Raw genomic sequence first — 18754 nt, forward strand, 5'->3', positions numbered from 1 at the left:
GAATTTGAGTTGGTGGCAGAAAGGTTATTTTTACGGAAAATGATTGCGAAGCTCAAGTTGCAGTGGGCAGAGCACATAGTTCGACGGAAAGATGGCTGGTGGGGCAGAAAAGTCCTTGAATGGCGACCACGTACCGGAGGACGCAGTGTTGGTAGGGCCCCCCACAAGATTGACCGATCTAGAGATCGCCGGAATACGTTGGATGAGGGCAGCGCAGGACCGATCGTCGCGGAGATCTATGGGGGAGGCTTTTGTCCAGCAGGACGTCTTCCGGCTGATAATGACATGTATTATGTATAGATAATAATACGTCACGTCACCAGAACAACTAAAAAGTAGTGACTTAAATGAATACGAGAGAAGATAGAGCCTATTAATTATATGCCTATGTTATTATTAGTGTAATAATAATAAATTTAACTAATTATCTCCTTCAATCATAGCGTGGCAAAATTTTGGACTGAAAGAATTCCTGTTTATAAGCCAATAGAAATTTTGGCAAATTTTTCTATCAGAAATTACTCAGAATACGCAATGCTTGTAATTTTTGAAATCATACGAGCGATAAAGTTAATTTAGTGATACTTATTTAAAATTGCCCTTCCAAAAAAAAGTTGTTGGCTATTTTAGGCCCAAATGGAAATTCGTCTATATAAGGCTGGTGTTATATTATACGTTATAGCCACTGATTTATATTAAGCAGCGTACGTTTAAAAATGCGAGGAATGATCACGGGCGGATGGACAAAAAGGACGGCTCATCGCGGTATGGTTTCCCGGCCGCGATATAATGGAATTAGCTGCGAGCGGCTTTACATCTTGAGAGGAAGCGAGATAGAACAACCGGAGCCATTCTAGGTATCATACCAATTGGCTATTTATATACAGGGTGTAAAATCACGTACATCTTAAAGCTCGAAAAGAACTCTGAAAGACTAATACAGAAGTTTAAAGATAATATTCAAGCGAAGACTTTATTTTTAGATTTTCTTTTCCTGTTTTGAGTTAGTGAAGTGAATTTTACCAGTGGTAGGCTCCTTTGCACAGTATACGGGCTATGTATGGGCCACAGTAGCGCATATTTGTGCAGTGAAGCAGTAATGTGTTAGCATTGCTGTATTTCGGTCTGAAGGGCGCGGTAGCTAGTGAAATTTCTGGGCAAATGAGACTTAACATCTTATTAACAACGTGACGAGTGCAATTGTACTTCCGCTCAGAATATTTGGGTTTTTCAAGAATCATGAGCTGCACTGCATTGTTTGCATTGGCAGGGCGTATTAATTACCATCAGCTGAACGTACCTACTGCTCGTCTCGTCCCTTAATGTTATAAATAATTGAAAAGTTAAATGGCTTTTTCGGAATTACTATTGGCTAACTATATATATATTATATTTATGTATAAATGTTTCGTGAACTATTTGAGATTAGATTAATTTATATATAATTATATAAGGGACTGTTACACCTTCCTTTTGAAGAAGAACAAAAACCATTTTTTGAAAATTATGCAGTACAATAGATCAGTTAAATATTTGTTAATCAAAGCAGTATCAAGTTTAAGTCCAGAGAAGCATTATTGTTTCAACAACAATTTTCCATGATTATTTTCATAAGTAATTTTTATTTATTGATAATAAGGTGCAGGTGTGGGGTGCGGGTTCTCATGTCCAAGCAACTTCAGTTGGTGCTGGGCCTGCCAAAGACAGCAAACGACGCAAATGTGTCGGTCTTGTGTCGGTTTGGTGTCGAGACACTTTTCCCGTGGGGCCCAGAGGCGCGGAAAACATCCAAAGTATCTATAGGCTCCAATAGGGCTACTGGAAAACCAAGTGCTGTGAATTTCGGCCAACGGATCAGCCAATCTATCCTATGTGGAAATATTGCCAGTGTTGTTTTTTTTTAAATAAATGGTTTAAATAAGTTTTTATAGCTAGCACTCATAACTCAGAAATTGCCTCACTGATTAGAATTAATATATTAATTGTAATCAGTGCTGGAGCACTATATTTTAAACTGAAAGTCTATATAAATCTATATTTCTATTATATCTATATTTCTCCAATCCCAATTTTTCTCTAAAAGACTTAGTCCAGTGGTTAATTAGCTTGCCTATTGGAGATAGAGGTCACAGTTGGAATCCCGATAAGTGCAAATATTTATATGACGAATATTGTGTGTGTTTCCGAGTCAAGGATGTTAATTTAGTATTTATATGTGTTTAAGTAAGTCGTATCGTAATTTTGCAAAACATTTCCCAGGCTATACCTAGTTTAGGGCATGATAATTTGTATTAAAGAACGTCAATATAAAAAAATTAAATGAAAAATTTTCTCAATACATTACAGGGACATAGATACACACATACATAGACATGACATATTTTTTATATAGGTACGATGATTGAGTTTTGGGCATCTATGAATTATAATTATATCATCCGGAGCATATGTCAAAACAGGGCCATAAACAAACAGTCGAACAGACAGCTGCCTAACGACACATAACTATTTATTACACCAATCATCCACTAGGCCTTGTTAGTTTTGTTAAGAGCAAACCCCTAATCATATCCTAATTAAGGCCGTTTTTACGCCAATTCTTTGAGACCTTTTTTAATATATCATTTACGTAACAAGATTTTTATTGTAAAGCGAAACGGAGCTATATTATATTGGTGTTAAAGTTGGGATTGTATTGGTTTTGTTTTTCAACAAATATTTGGGTTTGAGAAGTGTTTTTCTGCCATATAATTAGTTACAGACACCTTGGTGTGATGATTGCTGGCGCCTCCGGCCGTCTTCTTTTGTGTTTACTGATTTTTAAAACAAAGAGAATATAATCGAATAGTTTTTTTTTTAATTGTCTTTTATTTTGTGGTTTTGGCTATTCCGATTCAATCTGTATGAAGAATTATTTTATTCTTTCTGTTTACCATATGTAGTATCTTTAAATTTTTTTTTGTATTGGTGGCGTTGAGGAATCATGGACCTTAACCCAAAATATGAGCAACCGCTTAGAGGCCTTTGAAATGTGGGTGTTCAGTAGAATTCTGAAGATGTCGTGTACGGATAGAATATCAAATGAAAGGGTTTTGCAGATGATGAACGAAAAGGTAGAGATCTTGAAAACTGTCAAGAAACGCAAGCTGCAGTACTTTGGTCACATAGTGCGTAATGTTATATATGACCTTCTCCAACTCATCATGCAAGGGAAAATCCAGAGAAAGCGTCCATCCGGAAGAAGGCGTATTTCGTGGCTTAACAATCTCCGGACATGGTTCAACCTTAGCACACGATCTCAATTCCAAGCTGCTGTGACAAAGATAAAAATAGCACTAATGATAGGTGGCTATTTGCGCTGATTATAATTCTCTTGTATGTATTGTTTTTCGACTAATAGAAAAGAGTTGCATGTTGTTCCCTTAAGCTGTACATCTTCTAGAGCCGGCACCACTACGTCTTCTTCTACTGTACGATAATCTCTAACCATCAGTATATATGTTGTCCCATATGGACTATTTTAACATGGATAAAAAAAGCGTGCGTACAAATTAAACATGTCAGAAGTGAAACCTGCTTTGTGCATGAACCTCTAAACTGCATATGAAGTCCTGGTACATGTTGCTAGTATGAACATAATTTCAACCGCTATGAAGGATATCACTATCACCGCTATATTTATGTTCTTCTGGTGTCTATGTAGTAATACGTCGTGCGCATGACTTCAAAATATATTAAGGTATACTTGCGTCATATAAGACAATCGCTTCTTCTACTATGGTCGCCTTGTACCAAAACACTGTATAATGTTTTCTGTCTCATTTTCTCCTACGTTAAAAATATTATGAATTTATGTGTCTGTCTCTTTTTCGTTTCATCGACTTTCAAATTACAATGATTTTCACTTCAAAAAAACAGTGGGTTTCTGTGTTTCATGATTATCTATTAACTTATCATTATAATTAATTTGATGCATAGACGCGTACTGCCACATTACTATAATAAATTACTTTTGTTATTGACTGTACTAAAAGAGAACATGTTTAAGGCTCCTATATAACAAAGTGTACATCAGATTCTATCTTATTAAACTATTATGCAAGTATTGATATAAATTTTACAATACAGACATACCTATTCACACAAAAATATACATGCTCGAGTGACTCTCTTTAACGCATTAAGTTACTTGTATTAAAAAGCATTATAAAAACTGAAGAGATAATAAACAAACCCCAAACATAAATAATAGAATCATTAACATCTGCCTCCATAATCGATCATTTTTTACGGATATTAAAATACCTCTAGCATAAGGGCGGAGTATTTAACGGTAATTTGAACTTTATTTGAACATCAAAAATTTTCTAAAGAATTTAATTACTAATAACCGATGAAAACAGGCCAAGTTTAATACTTTAGTGTGCGTGATAGGCTACGTCTTACACTCGCAATTTGTATGTCACTTTCTGTTAGTGCGCGTGAATTGCTCAAAATAGAGATTTAGCTGTCAACCTCATTTTTTTTGACGTTTTACCAACTGTCACAGTCTACCTAGACGTATAAATGATTTAAGGCTCAAATATGTAACTAATTGAAGTCAAGATTCTTAGTTACTATAATTATAATAGTACTAAGATTTAAATGATCAACGTATGAAACTAAAAAAATATAAAAGTGTCATGCAAATTCTCGATCACAAGAGAGGCTTTTTTCCCGCATAAAAATATTATTACTGAAGTCAACTTCAAATCAATTTTTTTTAAATGGGCAAAGTTTTTTCTATAACTTATCAATTGCGAAATAGTTTCTAAGCTATTAAGAACCTTTAAAGCAAATAAAAAAAATAAAATGTTTACTAACCAAATGATCTGAGTGGGGATCTCTGGGCGCACTAGGCGTTGGATTTGGCCACAGCAACTTGGACAACATCCGTTGGCTTTGGCTATAGATGAGCTCCTACGAAGGAGAGAAAAATGATGTTTAGTATGAGAAGAAAAGGGCGGGAGACGCCATATTGAAAATTGACAACCTAGTGCGCACTAAAATAGCAAAATTAAAAGCCATAACCACCAATCTTATATCTATATTTATAAAGCCTGGCTGAAAAGAAAACACACCACCATTTCTTTCGATAAAAAAATATATATCAATTACTTATTCAATTTTTATGTTGGCAACGGGCAGACGAGTGGTTAGGCCACTTGATGGTAGGGTTCCCTTAGAAAAATCTAATTTATGAACCTATCAAATGAAGATGGAGATTATTTGCTAACTCAAAATTCCCGTCGTGAATGTTTGGATTTTTGACCGACTTCAAAAAAGGAGGATCCATCGTAACTAGAATTAGATTGATAAAGTAGATTGTATAAAAATACGCAATTATTTTTATACTTTTTAGTGCATATTATATCTATTGTTTTGGAATACTGTTTTTAAGTCGGTTGTTTTTTTGTTAAAACTTTTTTTTTTCATTCTATAGGTAATGTGGATTGGTATTCTGACTACTAATATCATAATCTGATGATGGAATCTAGGAGTTGAGGGATACATCAGCTACTCAAGCATTGTATACACAAAAATGTACATATATGGATTGGCACTGTTCAATAAGACCATTATTAATGTCCATGGCAATTTTATTATTCTAGGTATTTCATGCGTGCCGACAATATAGTTCAGTGGCTATAATATAACGAAAAAAATTGATAATATTCTCATAAAAATAGATCAAACTGATTGGTGATGAGGCTAGAAAGTGGAAATCGGAACTCTTTGATAATGCTATCCTAGCTGTGTTTGGAGTTATAGGCGAATAAGGTCATTTACCAGTGGTAGACTTCTTTGCATAGGATGCCTACCACTGTTGTCTCGCCAAAATCAGTCTGGAAATTGAGTCTCGTGCCAGATTTTGGCAAGACAACACGTCCTAAGGATGCCTCGTGTAGAGGCGAAACACGTGTTGAATTGTTTAAAAGCAAATATTGGCGGAATTAACACTAAAGAAAACTTAAATCATTTGTATATATTTTTTATTATAGCACAAGATTATTTTCACATGGAAATCAAGCCTTCCGTATTTCACAGCCCATTTATCTGTAATGTGTGGTTCATTTTCTCTTCAAAATTTTATTAGTCAAACAGAAAGCAATACATGCATGCGGTTCATGCATCTGTAGGATGATAAGATATAATTTTAAAATAAGATACCCTGTTTAACAAGATACCATGGCAAATATTTATCATACCATCAACAAGTTTGACAACAATATCCCAGAAAATGTTCAAAACAAAAGTATAACGTTATTCAAAAGAATAGTTAAAAAACGTTTGTGTGGTAAAGGTTACTATAACATAAATGACTTTCTTAATGATACCACAGCATGGGAATGCACAGATTGGGAATGGAGTGACCGCCCTCAGGCTATTAAATATGAGTTTAATTGTACAATATTACTTTGTAAACATATTTATTCGATGAAAAAAAAACAGCCCGCTGAGTTTGTTGCGCCCATTCTTCTTAGGTCGTAGGCATTCATTTTGGAATGGGTGGTAGTTTTTGACTTCCAATAAGTGATGTCACATCCTATTTTGAATAAAAATATTTGAATTTGAATTTGTAGACAAAAGTATAGTAAAACCATTCTATAAATCAACAAACAGAACAGAACAACTTCAAAAACGTATCTCAAATTCTACTTCTATACTTATTTAATAATGTTTGCTGTCTACACAATTAGTGGGAGCCACCATTAGAAATGCATTGTAACAGCTAAAAATGAAATGTAAAAAACTTAAAATAATTGCCCGACATTCGAATGTTTAGCTCGAATTAATGTACTATCTGTGTCATAGATAACATCTGAATTTTTTCTGTTGAGTTGATGGATGTTGCCAGCGCTCTTAATTGTCGGTAATGGTGGAAAATTATTATCTACGCATGGTAATTAGCACGTGTCTATGTAATTAAGGTATATTTAGTGGTAATGCGGGATTTCTCGGATTTTAACAAGATAATGCGACGCATAATGATATTGCGTTGGGTTTACTTAAAATTTATGAGCGTTTCAACTTTCGTTGTGCTTATTTTGGCCAATTGATAATTTGTCTGACCATAGACTAAAAATATAGTAACGTTTAGACAAACAGCGTGTGAGATAGAAGAGCATCTCTAACGAAGATACAGCAACAAAAAAATAAAAAATAAATACAATATATTTATTTACATTACTTAACACAGACATTAACATAATTTGGGCTAGTTTCCTCCGGTAGGCAGTCAAAACTAAAAGGCATAAAGATATAAAAGGCATTTATTTTCTCAAAATTGATTCCTTTAGAATTCTTATTGATGTCATTTCTAATAACTACTAGATACTACTACCGCTTCGGAAACAAATGGCGCTCTGAGAGAGCAGAAGTGACGCAAGAAACTCTCCCAGCATTATTTTTTTCCACTCTTTTCAATAAAAATATACAATATTGTACAGTCATTTCTATCGCTATAAAATAATCACAATCTAGTCCCAGGCTGTCCGATCATTTAGATATTCAGCAGTGGAGTAATAGGATTTACGACAGAGTCCTTTTTTATAAAACATTTAAATTTATTTATAGATAATGCCTGAATAGTGGCTGGGACTTTATTATAGAAGTGTATACATTTACCCTTAAAGCTATTATGTATCTTATGAAGCCTACTAGAGTTAGTTACAAGAAGTAGCTTGTATTAAAGACTCCGCTCTTCCTCCATTTCAATTCTTAATGAATAAACTGAAAAGTTAAAAGAACATAATCATAGTTTGCATCACTACTAACTTAATTTATTGATTTAAAATTAATTTATGTGTGTGTGTTTGTGTAGGTATGCGTGAAAGCGCGTATGTGTGTGTTTTGTGAAAATATGTAAACTTACACACATATACATTATTTTATTTCTATTTCTTTATTATTTTGTTCAGATGTTATGTAATCAATATTGTTTACAAATGATTTATTTTATAGTTTTACTTTGCAGCTGCTCTACAGTAACACAGAAACGGGAGGTTCCTTTGCACAGAATGCCGGCTAGATTATGGGTACCACAACGGCGCCTATTTCTGCCGTGAAGCAGTAATGTTTAAGCATTACTGTGTTTCAGTCTGAAGGGCGCCGTAGCTAGTGAAATTACTCGGCAAATGAGACTTAACATCTTCTGTCTCAAGGTGACGAGCGCAATTGTGGTGCCGATCTGAATTTTTGGGTTTTTAAAGAATCCTGCACAGCATTGCAATGGGCAGGGCGTATCAATTGCTATCAGCTTTACGTCTCGGCCCTTATTGTCATAAAAAATAGTAAAGGTAAGCAATTTTATTGTTACTATTACTGATTTTGATTGACAAGTCGTAAACAGTCATCCATGCTTGATATAAGCTCCTTTGTATTTTGAATGACAAATGACAAATCAATATATATCTGGCATTATTGTGCTGTCAGGTCGTCTATGCGATAGTATATACTAAGTTTGTCACAAATATTGATAGACACATAGAATATGATTTTATTTATTAACATTTACCTACAAAAGTTTTTTGAGGTCTAATTAAATGAGGTCTTCGACGACCTGTATAGCCGAGCAGTTAGCGATCCTACCTACTAAGCTAGAGGTCCTAGGTTCGAATCCCGGTAGGTACAAGCATTTATATGATGAATATGGATGTTTGTTTCCGAGTCATGGATGATTAAATGTATTTATGTATGTACAAGTAAGTATATTGTATTAAATATATCGTTGTCTTGCAACCCATAACACAGGCTATATGCTATATTATATGCCTAATTTGGGGCAAGATAATTTGTGTAAAAAGTGTGTCCATATTATATATTATTATATTATATAATATGTCAACAAGTTTCTTACCGTTACAAAAGATTATGGTGAGTTTGTTGCGCCCATTCTTCTGAGGTCTGAGGTCATTCGTTTTGTAATGGGTGGTAGTTTTTTTGACTAAGTCTAAATAAGTGATGTCACACCCTATTTTTAATAAAAATATTTGAATTTGAATATCAGACAAACGAAGCCAAAACCACCTAGAGCAAAGGCCTATTACGTAATTTATTTTTTTATGAAAATAAGGGACAAGACGAGCAGGACGTTCAGCTGATGGTAATTGATACGCCCTGCCCATTACAATGCAGTGCCGCTCAGGATTCTTGAAACCCCCAAAAATTCTGAGCGGCACTACAACTGCGCTCGTCACCTTGAGACAAGATGTTAAGTCTCATTTTCCCAGTAATTTCACTAGCTACGGCGCCCTCCAGACCGAAACACAGCAATGCTTACACATTACTGCTTCACGGCATAAATAGGCGCCGTTGTGGTACCCATAATCTAGCCGGCATCCAAGGAGCCTCCCACTGGTACAAATGAAATCAATTTCAAAATAATTGAACGTAAAAAACAAAAATGGTTGATTAAGGTTGATCTATGTTAAAAAATAATACAGTAGTTCTTAATTTATTAAATATTTTTTTAAACATGCGCTTTCTTATATCGTAAGTTGATGTGTTGAAAATTATACAGTGATTCATGTTGCAAAACAGAAAGCATTGTAAAGAGTATACATTGTTTCGAGTGTTCTTAATTCAAAAATTGAACTTAATGCGTGGTGTTGCAAGACATAAAATTATAAGTAACAATGAACTGGTATCCCTAGCGTATTTACTGCGCCTGCGCCTCTGGCCATTTTGAGATATTGGCTTCAGATATCGACAACCATTGATTTATAAAATATCTTAATTTAGTGCTGGGTCTAACTTAAAGATTTCTTGTTAATGTTACAATTTAACAAAAGTTTCAATTTCAGGATTAATAATATTTTATAGCAACAGCAATGATAATACAATATTGTATATTTAATTAAAAAGAGCGCAAAATAAAATCTGGGAGAGTTTCTTGCGCCGCTTCTTCTCTCTCAGAGCGCCGTTTGTTTCCGAAGCGGTAGTAGTATCTAGTATATTAGAAATGACATTAAAAAGAATTTTAAAGGAATCAATTTTGAGAAAGTAAATGGCTTTTAATTAAGAACATTTTTTTAGATTTTACAGTGTACGATGTGTCAAAAAATTACCTAGAATGATATTGACATAATCAGCAAAGCACACAGCGTCATAACATGAAGTGAAGCCTAAACGTAAAATCTCTGATCCACTTATAATGTTATTACCATCAGATATAAAGTGAATAAAAAATTATAAGCCCATTTTGAATTACTATAATTAAATAAATAAATGAATCTGAATTATCTGCACTAATCAGTCTAATACTAACAACATAAACATCTCCAAATCGCACACCCACACTGCCAACATAAAGAATTTAATACAATACGCGCCAACCTTCGACCACTTCTGGACATTAAAAAAATAACGAGAACGTAATAATAGCCTTTGCCGTTCTCGCCTGAAAAACAAACAGTACAGAGTAGAGGACCGCCAGAGCTGCTAAATTACTTTAATAACTGCGAAACGCTTAGCTTGTGCAAACATTTTCTTTACACTATGATTTATTGCTCGCTTCATTCTTAATTTTTCAAGTTGAGTTATAAATTGATTTAGCTTTAGTTGCTTCGTTTGAGGTTTTTTATTTATTGTGAATGGTTTAACAGTTTTGTCATATTTACTCTTAATTATTGTATTTCTTATACAAATTATTAACTTAAAAACATCAGGAATTATGTACAGACTATATGAAAACAAAAGAGTATGACGAATAATCAAGAGTTTATGCAACTTTTTATAGAATTAGAGCGCAAAAAATAATTCTTGGTGATTTTCTTCACGTGAAAATAATTTGAAAATGAATGACTTTTATAACTTTTACATTATCGGCCTATAGGTATAGAATGAGAAAAGTACCCACGTCAAATAGATGTGGAAATTTGGCGAAATGAAGTTTATTCTAAAGTTTGGTGTAAAACAGATCCATATCCACTATGGATGAATTATATATTCAAATGGTGTGAATTGAAATTGAGTTGATGTTGATTTTATTTCTATCAAACTCTACAGAGTCACTCGCTGGGATAATCCAAAGATTGCCTGAAAATTACAACAACCAGCCGTTTTGCAATCTACGACAATCATACAGCGATCGAATAGTTTAAGTCATTTAGACTTAACCAAAAATATCTTAGTTTAAGGTATTTTCTTCTGCTGTTTTGTGTCGAGTAACTTGTTTCTTATGACCCAGAGGGTGTCGTTTGAACAAAATGCCATCAAAAGAGGCTCTATTTCTATGAAGCTACTAGAAAACCAGTTTTCCTAGTTACCAGTCCTTAAATCCATATTCCAGAAGACATCTCAATGCGTAATCAATATAAATATATTTGGTAACATAAATATTGCATCACTTATATATAAATATAATGTTGCATCTGTATAATTTCACTCTGTGTCGTTTCTGGGAGTGAAATTGGCAGTTAGGTTTCGTTTAAATTACACACCAATAATAGATATTTATCTCGATGATACAGCTGTCTGACATTATACGTGATATCAGAAACTTGTTCCATCATGTTCTAATGTATGTTCAATCGATTGTGAAAACTAATATTAAGAATTATGTTCACAGCTAGATGGGTTCCTTGTTCCTAGTACAACGTTTAAGGTGTCTTTTCAAAAAAAATGTATCTAATAAGTTAAAAGAATTATGAAAATGACAAAAATATTGTAAACCGGATTTGCTTTATTTGCTGATATGTCTATGCACTGTCCCGCTTGCCTCGGCAAATGAAAAAAAATTCGAATTTGAAATGAATGTTTATTTGGTCATAGACTGTATTAATATATATATATATATATAAATGAATTGTTGTTCGTTAGTCTCGCTAAAACTGAAGAACGGCTGGTCCGATTTGGTTAATTTTAGTCTTGAATTATTTGTGGAAGTATATGAATAAATATGAAAATTTTCAGAATTAAATAAAAACAACAATTTTGTTTTTCCTTTGATGTGTCCCCCGTCGTTTAGAAATAAAATTGAAAGGATAGTTTAAAATGAATAACTAATTAGAATCTTTGAATTGAATTTTGAAAATTAAATAAAATTTAATTTTAGCTACCTTTAGTTGGTAGATTAACTACAGTTGTTAACTATGATGGCAATACAACGTTTGCTGGGTGGGTCAGCTAGTGAGTTATAAAAATATGTTAAAGTTTTCTGTATTACTGGTAAATGGTAAAATGGCTTTGACATCCTTAATATGTACTAGGATTTTTTGACCTAGATGATTTATATTTTCAACCGATTTAGAAACGGTGGAGGCTCTCAATTCGATTGGGTTTTAGTGCTTCATCTGCAGTTTGATGCGGAATGTTTGCCGTTTGGTCCCATAAATTTTTGAAATAGTTTGGTCCAGTAATTTTCATTTTATGAATATTTTTGTTTACGTGGATGATATTATTATAGTTTGTGCACTTAAACCCTATCAATACACATACACAATAGCACATACAAATAATAGTATTTTAATGATGTTAAAGGTATAAGATTTGCATAAGAGGCGATTTAATAAAATATCTATTAAGTTAATTTATAAATTTGAGTTTTTGAAGTTGGACTTTTTTAAACGTAGTTTTTTTTATATGATTGATTGGATTAATCCATAATATATATATATAAGACTTGTAGGGTGTTTGCTTGATTCGGCCTCACTCTGTCGATCTTCCTTGTATTGATATGAACTCTAAAATATTTAAAGAGCCACAAATTAAACTGCTAATTTATTTTATATTCCTACTGGTACTATGTAAAACCAGTCCTATGTTTTGTATTGATAAAATATTTTACAATACGTATACTAACTTAAGTCTGTATTTGACTGAATTATTTCCACGATTCAAATCATAAAACTATACCTAATTTGAGATATTTATGTAGGTACTAGCTGACCCGACAGACGTTGTTCTGTATATAATAAATAAAATAATGTTTTTATATGAATTTGTCAATAATATATCATAACATCAAAAATTACTTCGTAAAATATGCACCCTGCTGTCGTAATGAAATTGTTTCACAGCAGAAATGTCAAACCGTGCGTCAATAAATTCTCTCATAAAAATTATGTATGGACACATCAAAGGAAAAACAAATTTGTTGTTTTTATTTAATTTAGCAGCATTTTCCTATTTATTCACCTTTTAAGCATTCTCTGGACTTCCACAAATAATTCAAGACCTAAATTTGCCAAATCGGTTCAGCCGTTCTCGAGTTTTAGCGAGACTAACGAACAGCAATTCATTTTTATGTGTATAGATATACATGAATGCATTTTATTTCTTTAGCTTGCAGTACCTAGTACTTGTTAAGAATCCAAAGTATGAGTTATAATAATGTTTATGGGTATATAGAGAAACGCCCCTAGCGCCAGGCGGGGCTGCGCCCGCGCCAGAGAACCATTCATATTTTTAACAGATGCTAATTACAGCGTAGGGCTCCGGGACCCACGTTGATTGAGTTCTTTAAGTAAATTCATTTAGATAAAAAGTTTTATTTTTTATTCTTGCAAAGTGAACAACTAACGAGAGAAATTACTAAATGTTGGAGCAAAAAAATATTACGCCCTATTGCATCCATTTAATTTACATTGAGAAGCGTTAGTAAATTCCAACTAGATTTTGGCAAACAAGGACGATGCATGGTTTTTTTTGGTTACATACAAGCCAACTTAAGTTTAATAATATTGTATTAAGTAGGCTAAGTTGTTGTATGATTTAAAAGATGAAGTGCAACATAACGTTGAGAGTCATCACTTCTTCTTCTCCCATGTCAAAGCTCCTTTACGAACCGATGTAACTTCATGATGTTTACCAAGTTTCGTTGCAATATATAAGTAAATATATTTCCAATAACATAACATACACTCCCATTGGTAAATAAATATATTTCTATTTCTATTGCCATCTCCGCTTAGAGTTAGATTCTTGCTCGTCTTCTCACCATTCATATTTCCTCCATAAATTTGTCCATCTATCATCTCTGCATGACCATTGACCATTATCACTTTTTTAATTTAATTTACGTGCACGTACTTCAGGATAAGGTATAGCTCATTACGGGCTATAGGTATCCATAATTTCAAATAGAAACCCATAAACCGATCGACGCTAATTAAATGCCATAAAATCCACAAACGAGAACAATTTACTTCACATATGCGTAATAGATTAATGACATGGCGTTCGCGCGGCCAGTTACATTTAGGGCTGACACTATTCTTTTATGAAATATAATTTAGTAAAGGAAAAACAACAGTTTTTCCAAACTTGTTTATTGGTGGTTTAAATTTATTCTTTTTGTATAACACGCTTATGTTTTTTTGTTCTATTTTAAGCTTTCATTGGTACCTACCTTTTTGATTCAATATTGAATTTTAAATAAATAGATTCTCTTTCACATTAGAAGATAAATATATTGATAAATAGTTCTGTAATTAAAGACAATTGAGGTGTACCCCTGTACATGCATCAACCAATAAAATCGTATATTTCATTGTTTTATTATAATGCAAAAGTTTAGGTATATTATGTATGTAAAATTTATTGCGATAAGATGTAAGATGTAGTTGGCAGCCCTAGCGTCTTGGCGGGCGCCACCCGGGCGATTCGAGCGAGACGGAGCGCTATGTACAAGCAGGACGGAATGCCTTTCGATGTCTCGCCGGGGGCACTCGGAACTACGTCCACAAATTCCCAAAGAATTTTTTATCTTTAAACGGTACTGATTGTTTTTGGGATTGTTTAATATTCAAACTCTAACTAGTCATAACTCTCCAGTCCAAATGTTTACATCTCAGAACAACTTATAACTAGCTACTATAGATTTTATTACAGTACAGGACGCCGGTCATCTGATGTTAATGAATATCTTACTTTGGATACTTCTAGAGGTCTTGTAGATGTTTTTAAATAAAAGGCAGCATTAAATAAAGAGGCTGTAGAAACGCAGTGTTCGACGCGATGTTTTTATCACAATCTTCTGCAACACTAGAGGAAGCTCAGGAACGTTGCCGGCTTTTAAGGAGGATGTACGCACTTTTTTTGGAAGTATGTATCGTATTGAAGGGAAGGAGTTTGATTCCATAGTTTGTTAGTGAGAAGTGAAAGGTCATTGAAAACCTGACTGTAGAGAATCGCCATACATGCAGATGGTGCAAATGATATTCAAGCTTGTGACGTTTCGTGCAGAGGTGGAATTCGGCGAGAGGAATCAAGCCAAATAGATCTTCGGAACACTCACCGTAAAAAATGCGGTATAAGACGCAAAAGAAGAGTCTACGCAAGTGATCGAACCAAATCGAGCTAATATTTTGGCTGACAGTATTAATTTTAAGAGGATTCATCAGCGGCAAATTTTTCATATTGACGTTTTTCTTCTTGGTCTCCTAGTTCAATGCGTGTGTCTACACCTTTTTCTAGACTACTTGATATAACTTTTTCTAGATAAATTCATTAATCTAGCAAGGGAGATATTAATATCTCCCTTGAAAGATTAATTCAATTAGTATTTAAAACATGCAAGCAGGCTTAGTATACAAATATGACATTAGTTAGCCGAAAAATTAAAACACACATAACATTTCTCTCATTCAGTTTCCAAAATGTTGTTATTATGTAAGTTTTGTGGGAGGAAAAACTCGAGTACGTAACTTCATTATAGAATTATTACTTAGAATTTTTAGTAGGAGTTGCAGTTTTATTACAGCAATGGTTATGGTCCTGGTAAATATTGATTTAGATTTCAGAGATCTAAGAAAAACTTCACCTAATGTTACCTCTTAATACTCCCTTTGCAATACGCCGTCTACCACATCTTCTAAGACACTGAGAGACATATCTATATAGATGTTGAAAACTTGGTAACTCATATTTGGACAAAAGTTTGCTTGCGAGACAAGTCTTAATGTTAACCATACTCGTTGTGATGGCGAGACTTGAGCAAATGCTCAGAAAAGTTTTCCCTTCAATAACCGGAGTTCTTAATTGTATCTCAATCACATCATCAAGGCTCCTTTCTTAATCATCGGAATCTTACATGTTATGTTTTCGAAAATCGTTTTTTATTGTGTGCGGTGGGGATTGAATCGGCACCTCTCGGATGACAGGCAACTTTGACTTCATATAATCTGGTTACGTAATTCAACATAACTGAAAATAAACACTTGAATGGTAAAGATTAACTTAACATAAAAACCAAAGATGATATCACACCTTTGGAATGGAGTGATTTCTGAAAGAGATGTCATGTAAGAGATTGAGTTTTACAATTTACAAATTCAGAAAATAATTCTTATTGAGACTAAGTAAGTAAAAAAAACTATCACGCTTCGATTAAAATATCTGTGATATATAATATATGTGGAAGAGAAGGAATTTGCAATCGTCTTTATCATTGATGCTTTCTTAGTCAATTGATCAAAGAGTAATTGTGCCACCAGTGTTAAAACAGCAATCATTTCTTATCAAGTATGCAAATAAGACATGCTAATTCCGAAAACCAACAAGCGAGCAAAAAACAGGGACCATCCAAAAAGTAAAAAACGAGAAGGCGCCGAGGGCAATTACGTGGCACGAATCGTTCGGGAGAAACGCGCGGAATGCTCTGGAACACTCCGGAATGTTCTGAAATGCTAGGTTTAGTGTGCCCGATTCTAAGAAGTCTTTCCTTGATAGATACGAATAGTTTTTAAATGTCGAAGGTAGGAAAGACAAGCATTTTTTGGTTTTTGTTTGTGAGAGTGAGACGAACAATTACGTCAAATATAATGTAAGAAACATATCTATTTCCTCTATATTTCTATTTCGGTAACTAAGGAAATTATTTCTACTTATATAGGTCAGATACCAAGAGGTTAATGAGATATTCAAATCAAATCAAAAATGGCTTATGTATTCGTGTTCCAAACGCAGTAGCTTACTTCACTTGTTGGGGGTTTCAAAAAGGGAAGTTAGAGATTTAATTCTTGCTTATATTTATCTTGAGCGGCGTAACTGAATACACATAAGCGACAAATATCCAGACGACCGAGCCCTGCTCGGATTTTTAAGAATGTATTAAAAACTTGAACAAAAAAAAAACGAATAGGACATCTGGATTCGAACCGGGGTCTTCTGCTTTCCGGATCACCTAATATTCTATCTGAGCTATGATAGTCTTGTCCATAGTGGCAATATTTACCTTTGTATTCTAATGTTATTGTAGCTGTTTCTCATTAAAACACGGATAAAACTACATTTTTTTAAATTGAAACCTAGCTAGATCGATTTATCGCCTCCGAAATCAGCTGTATACTAAATTTTATGAAAATCGTTGGAGCCGTTTCCGAGATTCAGATTATATATACACAAGAATTGCTCGTTTAAAGATATAAGATGATAACAGATCAGACCTAGCTTAAAATCAGCGTATATCGCGACTGCCTTTATATTTACCGTCCAAGATCTTTAAACGGGTACCAAATCTTCACTTAGTTGAGTGAAAGTTTAGCATAATCTTTGATTTCGTTTTTATATTCATTTAACAACAAAAATTATACTGAGCCTAAACTAAGACAGCCCAATGCAGAAGTCAAGGTCGCGTTTTATCACACTCAGCTAAGTTTTACCTAAGTAAAGTCTGAGGAAAGTTTACGTTCACTCTATACATCTCATTCTAAGTATAACTGAAACAATAATTATAATTACGCACTTTAATTCGTGTTAATTGACAGTAAAAACCAATTTAACCTCGTAATAACAACACGATTATAACACAACAATACATGATAGCTTCAATATGGAAGCGTGAAACAGATTTGAGGTCATTTAATCTTGATTCCGGCGGTCAGATGGTAGCTAGGGCGTGACCTGTGACGTCACGGCGGACAGCCAATAGGAAGCCAGCGTGTTTCATTGTCACCCCTCTGATGGACACTCCTAACTTATGTCAGTATCAATTGATTGTATATAACTCAGTTCTACAAGTGCTTAAGTATCCTCGATAAAAGCATTTAAATCTAATTTTAGCCTAGTTTCTGAAATGGATCCTGGAAATTGTCTATGATCAATTGTTTCAAGAATACAGCACAATTTACGATGGATAAAACACAATGTCTGAGACAGACATCTCCAAAATAACACTGTTATAAATGTTAATTTAGAGCGTTTAATGAGAAAGATTAACCCCCTTATTCATAATGGTTCGGTAACTTAAAACAGCCGCCAAGGAGTGTTTTTTCTCATTCTGACTTAGGTCAATAGAAGAAGACAGAGTGAGAATTAGCAATGCTTTAAGTTAGCAGACTATTAGGATTAAGGGGGCAAATATTTAAAATGTTTAGATTTGGAAGATAAACCAAGAGATCTCGTGTGAAGTTGATGAGAGTGAGACAAGCCAGGCTAGTACGTGAGGACGATACAAACGGATATTAAATATTAGTTATAAGCAATAAGGGTAAATGCATACACTTTATAATGAAATCCTAGCGGATACAGGCATCTTCTAAAAAAAGATTTTATTAAAAATTGCTCTGTTGTAAACTTTTCTTCTCAACACCAGAATATCTAAACGATAGGATGGCTTGGGACAAAATAACGATTATTTTATAGCAATAGAAATCACACATATGGAGCGCCGGCTTTTTTGTTCGATTATGCTGCGAAAACTACTGATCCAATCCGATTAAAACTTATGCCATAAGAAGCAGCGTGTTTCGGAAAAGGTTGTAAATGATAT

At 33.8% G+C, this 18754-nt stretch overlaps 2 protein-coding genes across 9 annotated transcripts in view; one reads left to right on the top strand and one right to left on the bottom strand.

Annotated features, from left to right (window-relative positions):
- The window catches only part of LOC126975738 (zinc finger protein 573-like), a 358061-nt gene that overhangs the window by 232184 nt on the left and 107123 nt on the right, over positions 1-18754 (top strand). The gene's annotated exons all lie outside the window — the stretch shown is intronic.
- LOC126975748 (optomotor-blind protein-like) overlaps positions 1-18754 on the bottom strand; it is a 144800-nt gene that overhangs the window by 37704 nt on the left and 88342 nt on the right. For 6 of the 8 annotated variants that reach the window (XM_050823770.1, XM_050823768.1, XM_050823772.1 and 3 more), the window contains exon 4: positions 4864-4959. The exons of the other annotated variants lie outside the window; for them this stretch is intronic. In XM_050823770.1, coding sequence (XP_050679727.1) covers positions 4864-4959 — 96 coding nt within the window. The remainder of the gene's footprint in view (positions 1-4863; positions 4960-18754) is intronic. 8 annotated transcript variants of the gene reach the window in all.

The sequence above is a fragment of the Leptidea sinapis genome, chromosome 37, assembly GCF_905404315.1.
Source record: "Leptidea sinapis chromosome 37, ilLepSina1.1, whole genome shotgun sequence".
NCBI classification, from domain to species: domain Eukaryota; kingdom Metazoa; phylum Arthropoda; class Insecta; order Lepidoptera; family Pieridae; genus Leptidea; species Leptidea sinapis.